This window comes from Trichosurus vulpecula, chromosome 4 (genome assembly GCF_011100635.1).
Source record: "Trichosurus vulpecula isolate mTriVul1 chromosome 4, mTriVul1.pri, whole genome shotgun sequence".
NCBI lineage: Eukaryota > Metazoa > Chordata > Mammalia > Diprotodontia > Phalangeridae > Trichosurus > Trichosurus vulpecula.
In genome coordinates, this window is record NC_050576.1 from 268,572,496 (window position 1) to 268,589,103 (window position 16,608).

Below are 16,608 nucleotides of genomic sequence, written 5' to 3' on the forward strand. Positions count from 1 at the left end.
AGAATAAGGTATTTCTTACTAACGCATCAGTGGTCATAGAATTGGCTAACAGTTATTCAGTAGGACTTGTAATAACTTCAAGGGCAGCAGCCCAGACTGATTTGGAAGCAACGAGGCAATTCTGCTGGAAGTTTGGCTACAAGGAAACTTTTTGAAGTCTTTCTCAGCTTCCTCACATTTAGAGTTTTAATTTGTATTTTTTCCTACCCTATCTCAAGTGTTGCATTTTTTTCCTTCTACTGTGAAAGGAATAAGTGAATGGGAGATATTTTCTTTTTTCCCCAGTAATCATCTCCTATAGATTTTTTAAAAGTGCTAAAGAAAATTAGAGGGCCTTTCTCAGAGAAATGACAGGTAGATTTAAGGGAACCTCTTAGCTGCAGTTAAGATCAGCTTTATCCACTTCCTTTTCCAACCATTCTTAGGACTGTAACAGTATCAGCCATGAAATTTGCACCATACGTACTTCCTGTCTTTGTGGTTTTTTTTTAGATATGTCTACAGGACCTTCATGGTTGAATCAGGGGCTACTTCTGAATTCAACCCAACCAGTTCCAAATTTAGATATGACCAGTGGTACCACTTTATCACAGTCAAGGTAAGCTTGCAGAATATTCATGTATAAACTCTAAGGTATATGCACAGAACAGAAAGAGCTGAATCTTCTGTGGAGAGAGCACAACAGGTCTATATGATAACTTTAGAAGAGTGTATATTGAGAATCTCACTATTAGATCTGTCTGTGGTCTTGCTTGATCCGAATTCACATTTATTCTTTTGTATATTTATCAAAACTTAAATATTCTACCTGGAAATTAATGGATGTGTATTTTTTTAATTATTTAATAGTATAAACCAAGGGTTTTGTTTGGATGCTGAAGTGGCCTTAGCAACTGGGCATTTCCTTGCCCCCAGCAGTCAGCAGTCCAGCAGCGCCACCTCCCACTATTCAGAGTCCCGAGGCGAGACCCCCTGCTCTTTCAACGATGAGGATGAAGATGAAGATGATGAGGATCCCTCATCCCCAGAATAAAGACAGTAGAAAAGCTACATTTTACAAAATGCTGCTCGTGTGTGTTTTTAGTGTGAGCTCTTATTCTCGATGTGATTGCTTCAGCTCTTGCCTTTGTTTGCACTGTGTATTCAGTGACAATAAATGAAACACAACTAAAGACATCAAAGTTAAGATGATTAAGATGAAAGTTAACATAGTATGAATGAAGACTCTGGCCATACAAAGCACTAGGACACAGCGCAAACAAAGTGTATTTTCTTCTATGACTGAGGTAAAGAAATCCCTGAAGACCTGGCAGAGTGAATGAGGTCCAGCTACCTTCTGACATGTGGGACCGTTGTCTTCTCCCACACCCGTATCATCCTGCTCAGAACTGAGAATGTGACAAGGAAGATTCCTTAGCTAAAAATACTTCTCGTGCTCCTCTCTCTTGGCTGTGCTGTTGTGAAATGCCAAGATGAACCTTTACAGTTATGCTTCACATGGTGAGGTACCTAGAATGTTTGTTCACTTGACTCTAGAATCAAAGTCTTAAGGTAGTGCTGACATTTCTTGAAGTAGCAGAAAGCCTGTTTAATGATGTGTGTCACCTACCAGCCACTTTAGACATTTGTCAAGGAGGTAGGAAGACCAGCTCAATACTTTTATGTCAGTGACACTTCAGATATAATTTGTCATGTTCAAAAATGGGAATTAAGAGAACCAATGCAAACAAAAGAATTTATTAGGGCTATTTATGGAAGGCAGAAGAATCTCTAATAGCATTTCCATGTATATATTTGCCAGCACTGCCTTTTGCCAGTGCCTACAACATTGGTATTTGACAGGGAAGGAAAGTGTAGAAATAGCTTTAATCCAACCATTAGCCAGTGCAATTCAGCCAGTTTTTTTTTTTAATTTAAAACAAGAACAATAGAAAAACAATCAACTCAAAATGGTGAAGTGCTTGCTTATACTTCATTTGATAGTATTGTCATGTCAACATGTGTACAGTTTGTGAAACTGAAGCAGGTGACTTCAATTTTGTCATAAAAGAAAATATCTTAAAGATACTCATTGGTAAGCCCTCCTGCACTTTTATTACTTAGTAATTTCATTAATCCCATTGACCTCTTAATCACATTGATCCTTTTAATGAGTAAGTTGCATCTCTCATGAACTGGCCCATATTTTGGTTTCATGGAAACGTCATCATATGTTAAGTGCTTCCAAACTATTGGACCGATAGTAGGTACAGTGTTTCATAGCCAAAGATGCTGTTAGGAATACTACGTTATTGAATTCTGTTTCTGTTTAAAAGGAAGAGTGCATGGGGAGGGAATCCTTAAATCACAAGTGTAAATGATTCCTCATTGTGGTATTAAAGCTGGGAATAGGGAAAAGGGAGGAGACTCAGAATCAAGGCAAAATCCCACCCTTGTCCCGAAGAGCCCCTTTGCCCTGCCCACTTTCTACTCTCATTCAAGTCAGATCTGAAGTCCAGGAAACAGTAAAATGTAAACCCTTTAAAATCTCCGAGTGGTAACTTCTATATCCATTTTAAAATGTGTGTTCATTAGAAAAGCAAATTTACTGGTATTTTGGCAGTTTGGAGAACTCATATCAAATGACCCACAAAATTCTTATTCTGATATTTAATAGACACAATGTGATACCATTTTAAGTTGGAGAAATACCAAGGCCTCTACACTGCCTTATGCCATGTGGCTATCCAAAATATTAAAAATGAAGTAGACCCTATACTATTCCAAATAAAATATAAAGTGCTAACATGAAGATTGATTTGAAGGCTATAAATTCAATAGCACCTCGATTTTGAAGAAGCCAAACAATGAAGGGAGAAATAATTTTTAAATGTTAATTTTGTGGGAGGCAGAGGAATGAATGCTTCAGAGTGTTTCCTTGACTGGGGCCTTATAACTTACTCCAGTAGCCCAGCTCAATTGCTGACCTCATTAGCGATGAATTGGATATTTGATGATAATCCTTTTTTAAGTTATAAGGGGTCTGGAAAAAGAAAGGATGTTTTGTAGTGCAGTGCATACCTAAGATGGCCTCGAGTCTTTATCAAGGCTCAGAAACCCCACAAACAAGGACAGAGGATATCAGCTGAGGTCCACTTGAGAGAATACTCTGTCAAGATCATGTAATTACTGTAAGCTTTAGGTAGTTTAGGGGTCAGAAGATGTAACATGATGATGTGTTAGTTCTAGTGTCTTGAGTAGAGAATTCAACTTAGCATGGATTTGGGAAGACACTTACCAGTCAGGCATAACAGGAAGTGGCCATAAAGCTAACAGGCTTCATCAAGCCCCACACCAAATATGTGATGTGTCTGCACTACGTGTTTCTGTGACTAAGAAATTTGGAGTGGGGGAATAGGGGAGTGGAACCCAGGGAGAGAAAACAGCTGTTTGACTATGAGTTATGGAATAAGCTCTTTCACTTACTTCAAACAGCAGTGTCTAGATATTGAGACTGCATGAAAACAGACCCCAACCCCACTGCACCGCTGAAGAAAAGAGGGAAGAGTGGTACTGTCAGAACCTAAACAGGACTTTTAACGATCATCCATTTTCAGACTTTTTTCTTGTTTCCTATTACCTCCATTGAACCTGCTGCCTCATCCATTCCATCTCTGCATACAGAGCAGAGCGGGCCCGGCTTGAACAAGGTTGCTTTAGTTGTCACCGAAGGGGCTTAAAAGCAGCTCGTGTTCACAGTTTGCCTCAACAGTGCTTAAAAGCTCCCCACCATCTATTCCTGTTACACAATTATCAGGGCTTTGAAAAGTAAGGAACTAGGTCAAATATCAAATATCCATGTGTTTATGGAAGCAATAATTCTTTCACCCACCTTTTAACACCATGTGAAACTGGTAGCTTTGAGATCTAGCAAACTCTGGCTCCCAAAAAATTCATAGACTTTCTTGACTTTTTGAATTGGAAGGGACCTTAGAGGCCACGACCAAACTTCTCGTGTTTCTTGATGAGAAAACTGAGGCAGAGATGGAGGAGCTTCCCTAAGATCACACAGCTGGAACTGGAATGTGGGTCTCTCTATTAAATCATGTTGCCAGTCTGGGAAGAGGCTAGGTTGAGCTATTTGTTAGAATACTGTTCTTTCCCAACTCCCTTAAGCATAGCTGATTAGGGGAAGAAGAGCAATATGGAAGCGAGATCATCTTCCTATTTAGGCTTCTTTGTGTGAAGGGAAGCTCTAGGCCACTTTCAGAAGATGCCCAGTATCCAGGTACCTTGGCTCCAAAGGTGCTCTTCCCTGTAGTTTGTCACTTTACGTATTGATCATTGAGGTGGCCCTCTCAGGCACAGCACAACCGAGGGCTTTTTCCTCTGTGAGTACTCTGCTCTCGATCTGACAAGAGAGTTCCTGGTCCTGCAGTGCACTTACCTGAATTGTTGTGAAGGAGACTTTAAAAAACTGCAGACCTATTTGCACAAAATAGAACTGCTAAAGAAAACACAAATTTTCACCACCACCTCCCCCCACCCCTGCCCTCCAAAAAAAAAAAATTGACCTGAAATAGGCCCTCACAGCCACTGAGGCCAGATTTACCTCTACTTGTTTTCCCCTCTCTCTCCCTTTAAAGTCCTTTTGTGTCCTGGTGACCACAAGCAGCTTCGGAAATCGTCAGAGTGAATGGCCTTGTCTTCATGGTTGGGTAGGCCATGTGGGAGTTAGGAATGGTAATTCTAGCACACTGTTCTGAGGTCATAAGATAGAGCCAGAAGGGGCCTTAAAGGTCTTACCCAGTTGCTTTGTTTGCTACATGAAGAAGCTGGCTCAGAGAAGCGGTCATGGCAGTAGCAGAGACAAAGCTTGAGCGTAGGCCCTTGCCCCACTCTGTGCTGTTAGAAATGGGCCTCCCTCTTCCCTGCTCTTGAAGGCATGTTTTCCCTAGGCGATTCTGTAAGTAATTAATGCCCATGTTCACTGCTTCCTTTTACTTTTTGGTCACAAGAGGTTTGCTTACCCTACTAGGAAATAAACCAAGTGACTCTACCTCAGTTGGCACTGGGGAAATGCTGTTGTGCACTGTCTGTTCCTATAGCTTGTCATAAGCTCGGTGTTCACAGACGACTCATTTAAGTTTTTCTTATGAAGGAACAACTTTGCCAGTGTAGACGTAATCCAGTATAATCTGGGCATTAATCCCACTCCTTAATGAATAAACATCAGCTGGAAAAGACCTTAGAGACTCTCCAGTCCAATTCCCTCATTTAGCAAAGTAGGAAATAACCCCGGACAAGAGCAGTGACTGCCCAGGCAATGTAACCGTGGAGGTGATGCCAAAGACCCTAGTGGTGAATTATCTGATTACTTGACCTGGGGGCTTGGAGCTGTCAAGTCACAATCCTGGGAAGTATTCTGGCCAGAGCTGTAGTGGCTAGCATGGGTGTGGCATCTGCTTCTAAGGAAGCATCTATAGCTAGACTTGAAACTTTCTTTTTTCATTAACACTCCAAAAAGTGTGAGAGAGTTTAAGTAGGATGAATGTTACACATTCAAAAAGAAGTCTAGAGGTCAGAACTGTCTCCAAAGGCAGTCTCTGGGTGAACTGAAATTCAGAGCTATTAAGTGCCAAATAAATTTGGAGAGAGTTCCCTACAAAGTCTGTTTTGAACTTAAACTGCAGTTTGGGTTACCAGAATTCTGTCTATGACCACCTCTTCATGAGCACTTCTCTTATATAAGAAAACTAACATCTATACCTTTCCTATTCAGGTGGTTCTCACCAAAAAGAAACTTTGGCATTGTGGACTAGTATAATTTAGTCTATCCCTAGCACTAATCCCACATGTGAACAAGTAAATGATCTTGAAAAGACCTTAGAAATAATTTATAATAGTAAACGCATATTAACATGAAATTATATCCTTTTGAAGGCCCAAACCCCAAATAGTTCCATAAAATCTGCTACCTAAAGGGCCCTTCGAACTCTAAAATTATGATGCGTACCAGGCACATATATACATATGTAGAAATATAGTATGTATATATGTGTATAATTTCTCAGGCTCTATCATAACCATTTTAAAACAAGGTATCTGGAAAGCTAAGGTTGTTTAAAACAGACTGGTAGCTGCAACATCTACAAACCAAGAAATGCTTCAATATGTTTAAAAGTCTTACTCAGTAAACTTCTCAGTAATCATCTATTTTCTCCCTGATGGATCTATAGAGAGTTGACATAAAAATGAAGAGTTTCTCTACATGAAGTGTATCATCCTTCAGTCGTCCAGTTGTAGTACTTTGACACAAAGACAACCTACTTTAACTTGCATGTGAACTTGCTTTGTCAGAAAGGGGGGAAACCATAAAGACAAGTTATCTAAAGCAGTGTTCCACATTGGACTCTTTGAATGTACTGAGGTATCCCATCAAAACTCCATGTGGTTAATTAGCTTTTATCTAAAGCCTGTAGTGCAAGTACTGAAAAGAAATAAGTTATCATTTGCTTACCTTGTACCTACTGAGTATAAGCCGCTCTAAGGATACAACCATGAATAACTCATGGTCCTTGCCCTTAAGAAACTCCGTTTGGTTTTTTGGGGTTTTTTTGTGGCCAGGGTTATGACAGTAACAACACATACAATAAAAATTCCAGGGAAACTCAGGAAGCTTAGACCCAACCCCAAAATGATGGCACAAAGTGGGAAGCCCTTCTGCTTAGTTTTAATTGAAACTAAACAGCGACATTAGTTTTCCAAAAGTCACAACTTAGCCTTCTTAATATATGCCTTTGCTCACATGTTTGAGAAGAAAGAGGTGGGGTGGGAGAATGAGATAGCACGGTGCCTTCTGCTTGCAGACCTCTGCAATTTCTAATCATGATATTGCTCACACAAGCCTTGTGAAGTAGGCAGAACAGCTATATTATCTCTAAAATTGAGACTCAGAGGAACTGGCCTAGAGTCACACAGCTAGTAAGTGACCAGTCTAGGACTTAAAACCCAGGTCTTCCGATTCTCCTTAATATTTCCCTGCCAGACCCCCAAATAACAACCATTGTCCCACCTTGGCCTTCAAAAAATGAAGAGTGCTTTGTCAGAAAACTATTTGCCACTGCTGGGAAATACTATTTGATATTTGTTGTATGTATTCATAGTATAATTTCTTATGCAAGTTCATACCAAGAGGCCTGTAGAATTCATACCACTAGTGCATTTCTGATTAACAGACTTTTCACCCCCTGGTTGGAGAGCTGATAAAGAGATGAAAAGCGGCCAAAATACAGTGGGAGTTAGAAAGAACTAACAAGTCTGCTGAACCACCTGTGGACCATGATGGTGCTCTGTTGTGTTACCCTGAGGGCCCTTAGGAGTTTGCTGGCAGATGCCACATGTTCCTGTGCTCCCATCACACAGACACCGACAGCCCTTTGTGCACTTCTGGTTAGAAAGGAGGCATTCCTCGCACCTGGGTTCCTCCAGAGATCTCACCCATAATTGTTCTTTACATGGAAGGGCAATTCAACAGATCCTTGTCTTCAGGGAGTTTAAGAGACCTTGCACATTCTTTCTACACAGCACAATTTGGGAGTTTTCTGTTAGTTTGTTTCTGTTGCCACCATCTTAGCAACAGCATAGCTACCTTTTACTGCCGTGGCAAAGCACCTTTCTGCCCAGACTACACGTCAATTTAAAAATGCACCACTTGCCAGTAGCATTTACCTGTTGAGATTGTCCTGGATGCATAGCCCCCTAAAAGGATCGTGCCAGGACAACCAGGACATGTCAGACGTCAGTGGCAGATGGCTCCATTATACTCCATCACAAATGAGGTCAAGGTTTCAGTGGTGTTTTTGTTGCTCATAACTGCTGTTTAGGGTCAGGATCGTTGCCTGCCAAAATACTGTCTTGAGACTTCCCAGTTCAGGTTTTCCAATTAGTACTTGACAGGTATAACCCTTCTGCAGGCCCTAAAAAATAAAATCATTGACTATTCTAGCCAGCCACAGAGAAAGTCGGAGTGGCTTCCAGCAAACTTGAAATGCTATGCATTCCTTCATGCATTTTGTTTTTAGCTGCAACAAAACAGTTCGTTCTTGTTCCCCGTCCCCACCTTCCAAAATGCTGTTAAGAAACCAATAGTATCTGAGGACTTCTTGTTGTTTGACATTTAATTTCTAATCATGTAATGTTAAGATTTACCATCACAGAGGACAGGTCCATTAGAAATTGTACGTGGTGGTGCCGCTATCTGCTTTAAACCATTTTAAACATGAGTAAAAATATAAACAAATTTTACTTTCCTAATGGGGTGTCAATTAGGGTATCTGAACTAATATGAAATATTACTTTGTAGTATTGCAGACTTTGTAAATAAATACCCGTTATTTTTTTATGGAAAATTTTATAGAAGAGGCTATTTCTGTACATGCAACTAACCCCATGTTTTCTGAAAGCGCTGCAAGGGGAGAGCAGACATGTCCTACAGGACCGCGCCTTGCACAGAGTTGGTGCTGATGAATGTCTGTTGACTGGTGCAAAAATGGGATATGGTTTCTACAGTGATGGAAAGTTGTGCTTCCCATGGAGAAAGGGCTACATCAGATTGTTCTGTGACCTGAAGAAAAAAAAAATGTACTGTAGGAAAATAAATGATTTTAAGCAACTTGGTTTTGTATTATTATTTGAGAGGAGATGTAAGGAATATGTTTCAAGATATCTTCTTAAAAATAATACTGGATGTGATAATGGCTTATTCTCATTTCTTAGTAGGGGAGACTCCTAATTTTCTCTTCCACCAAAACAGAACTGATGGAAGCAAGATTATGGGCATCGCAGGTCTTTTTCAGAATAAAACCCTTCTATCTAAGAAATGGTTTTCCCTTTCACCTGTAAAGGGCAGGAGCTTATAACACCTGAGGTGTGTAAACTTAAAAAAAAAAACCAAACATAAATATACACACACATATATATGCATATATGTGTATGCATATGTAGCTATATACATTTTCTGATAACCGCATTTTCCCCATTTAATAGCATTTTATTTTTTCCAATTACATACAGTTTTCAACATTCACTTTTGTAAGATTTTGAGTTCTAAATTGTTTTCTGCTTCCCCTCACCCCTTCTCAAGACAGCATGCAGTTTGATGTAGGCTATACATGTACAATCACGTTAAACATATTTCCACATTAGTCGTGTTGTGAAAGAAGAATCAGAACAAAAGGGAAAAACCACAAGAAAAAAAAAAAAGAAAATGGTATGCTTCCATCTGCATTCAGACTCCATAGTCCTAGACGTGGATGGCATTTTCCATCATGGGTCTTGTGGAACTGACTTAGGTCATTGTATTGCCGAGAAGAGCTAAGTCTATTGCTGTTACAATGTTCTGTACAATGTTCTGGTTCTGCTCACTTCACTCAGTATCAGTTCATGTAAGTCTGTCCAGGTTTTTCTGAAATCTGCCTGCTAGTCATTTCTTATAGAACATTACATTCACATACCACAACTTGTTCAGCCATTCACCAATCGATGGACGTGCCCTCAATTTCCAATTCTTTGCCACCACAAGAAGAGCTGCTATTAGTAATTTTGTACATGTGGGTCCTTTTTCCTCTTTATGATCTCTTTGCGATACAGACCTAGACATGGTATTGCTGAATTAAAGGATATGCGCAGTTTTTTTTGGGGGGGGGGGGCAGTGCAATTGGGGTTAAGTGACTTGCCCAAGGTCACACAGCTAGTACATGTGTCAAATGTCTGAGGCCGGATTTGACCTCAGGTCCTCCTGATTCCAGGGCCGGTGCTCTACTCACTGCACCACCTAGCTGCCCCAGATAGGCACAGTTTTATTGCCCTTTGGGCATAGTTTTGCTCTCTGGAATGACTGGATCAGTTCACAACTCCAACAATGCCCCAGTGTTCCAATTTTCCCACATCTCCAATATTTGTCATTTCCTTTTTTTTTTTTTGGTCATATTAGCCAATCAGATAGGTATGAGGTGGTACCTCGGAGTTGTTTTAATTTGCATTTCTCTAATCCAGGGGTGGGGAACCTGCAGCCTTGAGGCCACATGTGGTCCTGTAGGTCCTGAAGCACAGTCCTTTGACTGAATCCAAACTTCACAGAACAAATCTTAATAAAATGATTTGTTCTGTAAAACTTGGACTCAATCAAAAGGCTGCACCCAAAGTCCTAGAAGGCCACATGTGGCCTCGTGGCTGCAGGTTTGCCACCCCTGTGAGTCTAATCAATAGTGATTTAGAGCATTTTTTCATACAACTATAGACAGCTTTAATTTCTTCATCTGAGAACTGCCTGTTCATGTCCTTTGACCGTTTATCAATTGGGGAATGACTTGTATTTTTATACATTTGACTCAGTTTTCAATACGTTTTAGAAATGAGGCCTTTATCAGAAATACTGGCAGTAAAAATTTTCCCAGCTTTCTGCTTTCCTTCTAATCTTGGTTGCATTGGCTTTGTGCAAAAACTTAATGTAATCAAAATTATCCATTTTGCATTTCATAATGTTCTCTATATCTTGTTTGGTCATAAATTCTTCCCTTTTCCATAGCGCTGACAGGTAAACTCTTCTTTGCTCTTCTAATTTGCTTATCTTCTCATTCTTTATGTCTAAATCATGTACCCATTTTTATCTTTTCTTGGTATACAGTGTAAGGCGTTGATTGGTCTATGCCTAGTTTCTTCCATACTGCTTTCCAGTTTTCCTAGCAGTTTTTGTCAGTAGTGAGTTCTTATCCCAGAAGCTGGACATTCTGGGTTTTTCAAACAGTAGATTACTAGTCATTGACTACTGTGTCTTGTGTAACAAACCCAGAGGTGGGGTACCTGAGGCCTCAAGGCCACATGTGGCCTTCCCTCTAGGTCCTCAAATGCAGCCCTTTGATTGAATCCAGACCTCACGGAACAACCTCAATAAAAGGATTTGTTCTGTAAAACTTGGACTCACTCAAAAGGCTGCACCCAAGGACCTAGAAGACCATGTGTGGCCTCCAGGCCACAGGTTCCCCACCCTCTGGTAACCTATTCCAGTAACTACATTTCAGGATAATTGGATTCCTTTGTAATCCCATGTATTTTATGCATTTAAGAATATTCTGTCAGGATCTGTAAGCTTCACCAGATTTCCAGTGGTATCATATACCATGCCACAAAAAAGGTTATGATCATCTCTAAGGTCTCTTAATTCCAAGTGAAAATGTCCATTCTGGGATGTTGTTTCAACCTTCTTTTTACTTGGTGAAATACACTGTTTTTGAAACATCGAAGTTTTATGTCTTTCTCTTTAGCAGTTATGCTTAATCCTAATAGTGTCCATCAAGAAGTACATTCCACACACTCCTCTTTAAAATAGATCCATAGCCTCCTTTTATTTTTGCAACACAGTAACAATTGGACCCCTGCTGGAACAAAAATAACTGGTAGTGACCAGATCTGAAAAGGTATACCAGGTTCTACCATGATAGTCCCCCCACCTCTCACATTCTCTTCAGTAAATAAATCCAAGTGCTTTTAACATAACAGTCATCCTGCTTTCAAACTATAATGGCCATCTGCTGTTTAGTAACTAACCCAGAATTCTACTCTAGCTGCAGAAAGGAAATGGTTCCATCTATTTCCTCATGTAGGTGTTTCTCATGTGCTTTTCACCTTGTGTATTTTTACGCATTTAAAAGGTATTAGCCAATAAAACAGGAAATTTCTGTGCTTCACACCAGCTGGAAAACAACAATGAAGATAGTAGTTGACATTTTTTAGAGAAGTGTTTGCAAAGAACTTTGTAAATATTACCTTCTTGAGATGAGCCTTGTGTCAGCTCTGACAAGTATTAGAGGTATTTTTACCCCAATTTTACAAGTTAACTGAGTCTCAGAAAAGTTAAGTGACTTGACCAGAGTTACATAACTACTACGTGCCCGTGGGCTGGTTTGGAACCCAAGACTTCCTTCATAAGATTCAACCCTCTATCTTCCATGCCCTTCTAATTGTGTTTCATGGGGAATGGCAGCTAATGAGAACAATCTACTCTTTTCGACTTTCCATCAGAAGAATGGTTAATTTTCTGGCTAGATAAAAGTCTGAGAGGAAGGAGCTTGCCTCTCCAAATGCTGGCTTGAAGATTCCAGCTTCAGGGCTTTAAGCCAGAAATATAGCCATTCTGATGGAAAGACACTTTGAGGTAAAGCAAGCATAAACTCTAGATTATCCAGCCTCATATCATCTTCAAATCAACCACAAAAAATTCTCCATATTCTGGGCTTTTATTTAAAAAGGTGCCGTTCCTGTACATGCCTCTGGCCCAGCCAGAAGCTTTGTGGAGGCTTGCTTTCCCACCCTTGGCCATGTGTCTGACCTTCACTCTGTATGGGGTGGATAATTGTGAAGACTTCACAGGGTATGTCTAATGGAGAGGTTTTGGGATTTGGCCTTGTAATTTTGGGAAGGCATGCCCTTCCCCCTCTCTCTCTCAGATGTTAGAAGATAATGAACTTCCTGTGAGCTATTTGTTATCTGCTCTGGGAAGGGTCTCTCCTTCCCCCATCCCATTTCTCCTCCTAGACTTTCAGCCGCCACCCTGGCAGTTGAGTTCTGATAGGGAAAAACCTGAAGGAACCGGATCAATCTTGGTCCTCTGTGTAGTTTTCAAGCCTAGACTGTAAGCCCACCCCCCAGCCAATGGTGAGAAGGGATAGAGGTGGGTGGGAATCTTTTTCATTAAGACTATAAATTAAGGCAGGTTCTGTTTTACCTTGCCTCCTCCATTATGGAGGTATGCCCGAATCTTGCAGGGTTTGTAGAATAAATTTACTTTGTTTCTCTTAAAGATGTCTCTCCTATTATTTAAAAATTCTGTCCCATACAACTCTAATTGTACCCTCCTTTCAGGGTCAATTCCTCTTACTCGCCTTTTTAAGCTGCTCTGGCTTCCACCTTCTTTGGCTTTCCAGTTTGAATTTCTGCTTTGTCATCCATTTGTACTGTCGTTTCATTCACTGCATCCCCACCACCTGCCTGTACAATCTTCCTTCTGAATGAGGTTGATTCCCTTAGTCTTGTTTCTTCAAGAAAGAAATAAGGTCTTCTCAATTTCTTTGTTCTTTGTGAGAGATCTTTCTTATGCTTGTTGAAATACACTTCCTTTATCAAAGGACTAATTCTTGGATAATGAAGTGTCTGTTATTCTCAATCACAAGATTAGGGTGATCCGGTCTCATAAAAATAATCTCATTGAGTACAATGTAGCATTAGTCATCAGCATCTGCTACCTGGTATCCAGCGGGTTCTGTACGAGTTACCAGAGCAGTTCCCATTGTGGGATGTGCCTAGGCAGTTACTTCATCCACCTCCTTTGTCCTCTCCTAAAGCACTTTGACCTATGTTGCCCTAGAACTCTTGGGTTCTGCTCTCTTTTCTTTGGGCCAAATCCAAGGTCAGTAATTTCCCAAAGCCTAAATCCATTTAGAGATGATGTTGTGCTCATACATGCAGACACTCTGTGGCCTTTCATTTATTCTGGAACTTCTGGACTTCTTCCCAAGATAATATGTTTGAAATACTTATCTCTAGAGGAATGATGTTCTGATTCAACTGAAAGATTATCCCCACCCTCTTGAACAGGATAAATGTCAATGTCACTAGGAAAGCAGGTACAACAAATGGTACCTGGGGAGTCGCTCACCCTAGCCTGCCATCTGAAAGCTGTTTTAACTAATTATTCTTGCTAGGGAGGTGCTAAGCTTGGTCATTTCTACCAGACTGAAAGACTACAAATTGTCATCGATGCCCAGCAGCAAAGCCCAAGTCGTTTTACCCAAGTTTAGGAAAAGGCTTTGACTTCAAAACATATTTCTTTCATATTTTAAAAAAGTGTATGGTTTTTATTCTGAACTTAAAACACCAAATAAAATGAGCATTTTGATATGCATAGTAAAACAGAAAAAAAAGATTATACATGAAACAAGTCTATTAGGTCTAACTTGCTTTCCTCTGAAAGTATATAATAATTTCAGCATGTTACTTTCAAAGCTGTCCTGCTTGTCTGTGTTTCCTTCTGAACTTCCTTCAGTTCTCTTCTGTGCATTTTTTTAATGCTTCCATGACCCTTTTATCCTTACTTTTCTTTTTTTGGGGGGAGGGGGCATCCTATCCTTACTCCTCTTCTTCCTCCATTGAAAAAGAAAACAAAACCCTTATAACAAACATGTATTATCAAGTAAAGCATATTTCCACATTGTGTGTGTGTGTCTTTTTCTGTATTTTGGATCACCCCTTTTCTGTAAGGCAGGTAGAATGCTTTACCATTGATCCTCTGGAATCATAGTTAATCGTTCCATTGATTAGAATTCTTAAATCACTCAGTTATTTTTCTTCATGATGTCATTACTATGTAACTAACCCTTTGCTCTTTTTTAAAAAAATTTATTTATTTTTAGTTTTCAACATTCACTTCTGTAAGTTTTAAATTTTCTCCACCTCCCCCCTCCCCAAGACAGTGTGCAATCTGATACAGGCTCTACATGTGCATTCTTATTAAACATATTTTCACGTTAGTCATGTTGTATAGAAGAATTAGAACAAATGGGAGGGACCATGAGAAAGAAAAAACAAAACAAAAAAAGAGTGCAAATAGTCTGCTTTGCTCCGCATTCAGACTCCATATTTTCCTCTGGATGTGGATGGCATTTTCCTTCATGAGCCTTTTGGGGTTGTTTTATACCCCTTAATTCTTTCTGTAAGAGCTTCCTAACTCATCTTCCTTCTCATGTCCATCCTTTTTGCTTCTTCCGTCTTCCTTAGATGTAGATCTGGCCAGTCATTCCTCTATACAATAATTGGCTCTTGGTCATCGGCCTCCCAGCCTCCACTAAGTTGCCAAAGCAATCTTCTTAAGTACAGCTGTGCCTCACCGTATCATTCCTCTACTTAATAAAGTCCTTGTTATATCTAGGATCAAATATAAAGCCTTCTTTTTTATTTTAAAGGCCTTCATAACCTTTCTCTTCCTTAGACCTATTCCCTCCCCTTGCCCTTACTCGCCCTATGGTCCAGTGATACTGGCCTTGTTTCTCTCCAAAACAAATCCATCTCTAGTTTCTGTTTTCACTGTGCCCCATGCCTGGAACTCCCTTCCTCCTCATCTGCCTCCTGGCTTTCCTGGCTTCCTTTATGCCTACAAGAAACCTTTTCCAGTCCTTCTTATTCTTAGTGCCCTCCCTCTGAAGCTACCCCCAATTTATGCTGTATGTATCTGATTTGTACATACTTCTTTGCATGTTGTCTCCCCCATTAGACTGTGAGAGCAGGGACTGTTTTTTGCCTTTATACCTCAGTGCTTAGTGTAGTGCCTGGCACACACTAGGCACTTATTAAATGCTTGTTGACTGAATAGTGATATTAATTCATTTCAGACTTTTTCCAGAGGTTCAAGGTTCTCTGTGCCTGGGTTTCAGCCTACTTTTCCAGCCTCATCTCATTTTCCACCCCCTCCCAGAATATGCCCTACGTTCTCCTACCTTCATGGCTGTTCCCCAATCTTGTAATGCATTCCCTCTTTCTCCCTCTTCACCTGCTAAATTTCTACCCTTTCGTTAAAACCCAATTTCAATGCCACCTCCTCCTAGGAGATTTCCTTAACCTCTGAGGTTAATGTCCTTGCCCCTTGGACCTCACAGGATTTTGCCTCTTATCTATTTATATAATGCTGTGTATCATACACAGCCTGTTGGTAACATAGGCTCTGGGCTTAGTCTCCCAATCCACACTTGGACTAGCAGGTAGAATCATCAGAGAGAAGCCACTACTTCTCCCCATTAACGTTTTTTTGGGTTAACCCTGAGGGGTCACAAGTATCTTTTCTAATAATACTGCTCTTGAGCCCCCATCTAGTGGATTCCATTCAATATTAGTCACTAGTTAATATTTCCCCATTATCATCTGATTACCTCAATATCATTTTGACTATCTTATCTCTTCTTAACATCCATTAACAACCATTTAACAGGGATATTTACCGAGAACACATAGCAAGGACAGAATTGGCAAAATGTTCACATAAAACAGGGCAAACGAGGGTTTGGCCCTCTCCACAGCTTCTTAGTCCTGGGAGAGGAGGCTCAAATGTAAAATGGACCACCATAGTCCCTGACCAGCACCACCAAGCTTCCTTTGGGATGTACCATAGCTTTCTTGTTTGCAGGTGAATCATGACTGCTGGGCTGGATCAAGCAGGTTCCTCCTCACTGGGTTTGGCTGATAGCTGCAGCTAACAGCAGAGTCTGCTATAGACTCCAATGCCTGGATTTCTGGTGGTTCTTCTAACATTTTCCCAGAAGATCATAATCTCACCTGTTTTATCTGTGATAATCATTCTAAAATCAGGAAGGTATAACCATAAGAGATACAAAAAACCAGCCTCACCATGAATTCATAGCCACATGGTGGCCAGGTGAGGAAACAGCTCCCCCACCTGGTAGCTTGCTCAAAAGCTGTCATTTATTCCCACTTTTTTGTTGGAATAGCACACTCAGTTCTGGCTCAGAAACTGGTTAAAAGACTTTTTGTCTCTGCAGTAAGTCAACAGGAAAACAGTCATTA

The 16,608-nt window shown here is 40.3% G+C and overlaps 1 protein-coding gene across 7 annotated transcripts in view; it reads left to right on the forward strand.

Moving 5' to 3' along the window:
- TFDP2 (transcription factor Dp-2) overlaps positions 1 to 1,057 on the forward strand; it is a 172,788-nt gene extending 171,731 nt beyond the window's left edge. For all 7 annotated transcript variants that reach the window (XM_036754485.1, XM_036754484.1, XM_036754486.1 and 4 more), the window contains 2 exons: positions 493 to 598; positions 850 to 1,057. In XM_036754485.1, the coding sequence (XP_036610380.1) occupies positions 493 to 598; positions 850 to 1,033 (290 nt within the window). In that variant the 3' untranslated portion in view covers positions 1,034 to 1,057. The remainder of the gene's footprint in view (positions 1 to 492; positions 599 to 849) is intronic.
- The last annotated feature ends 15,551 nt before the right edge of the window (positions 1,058 to 16,608 follow it).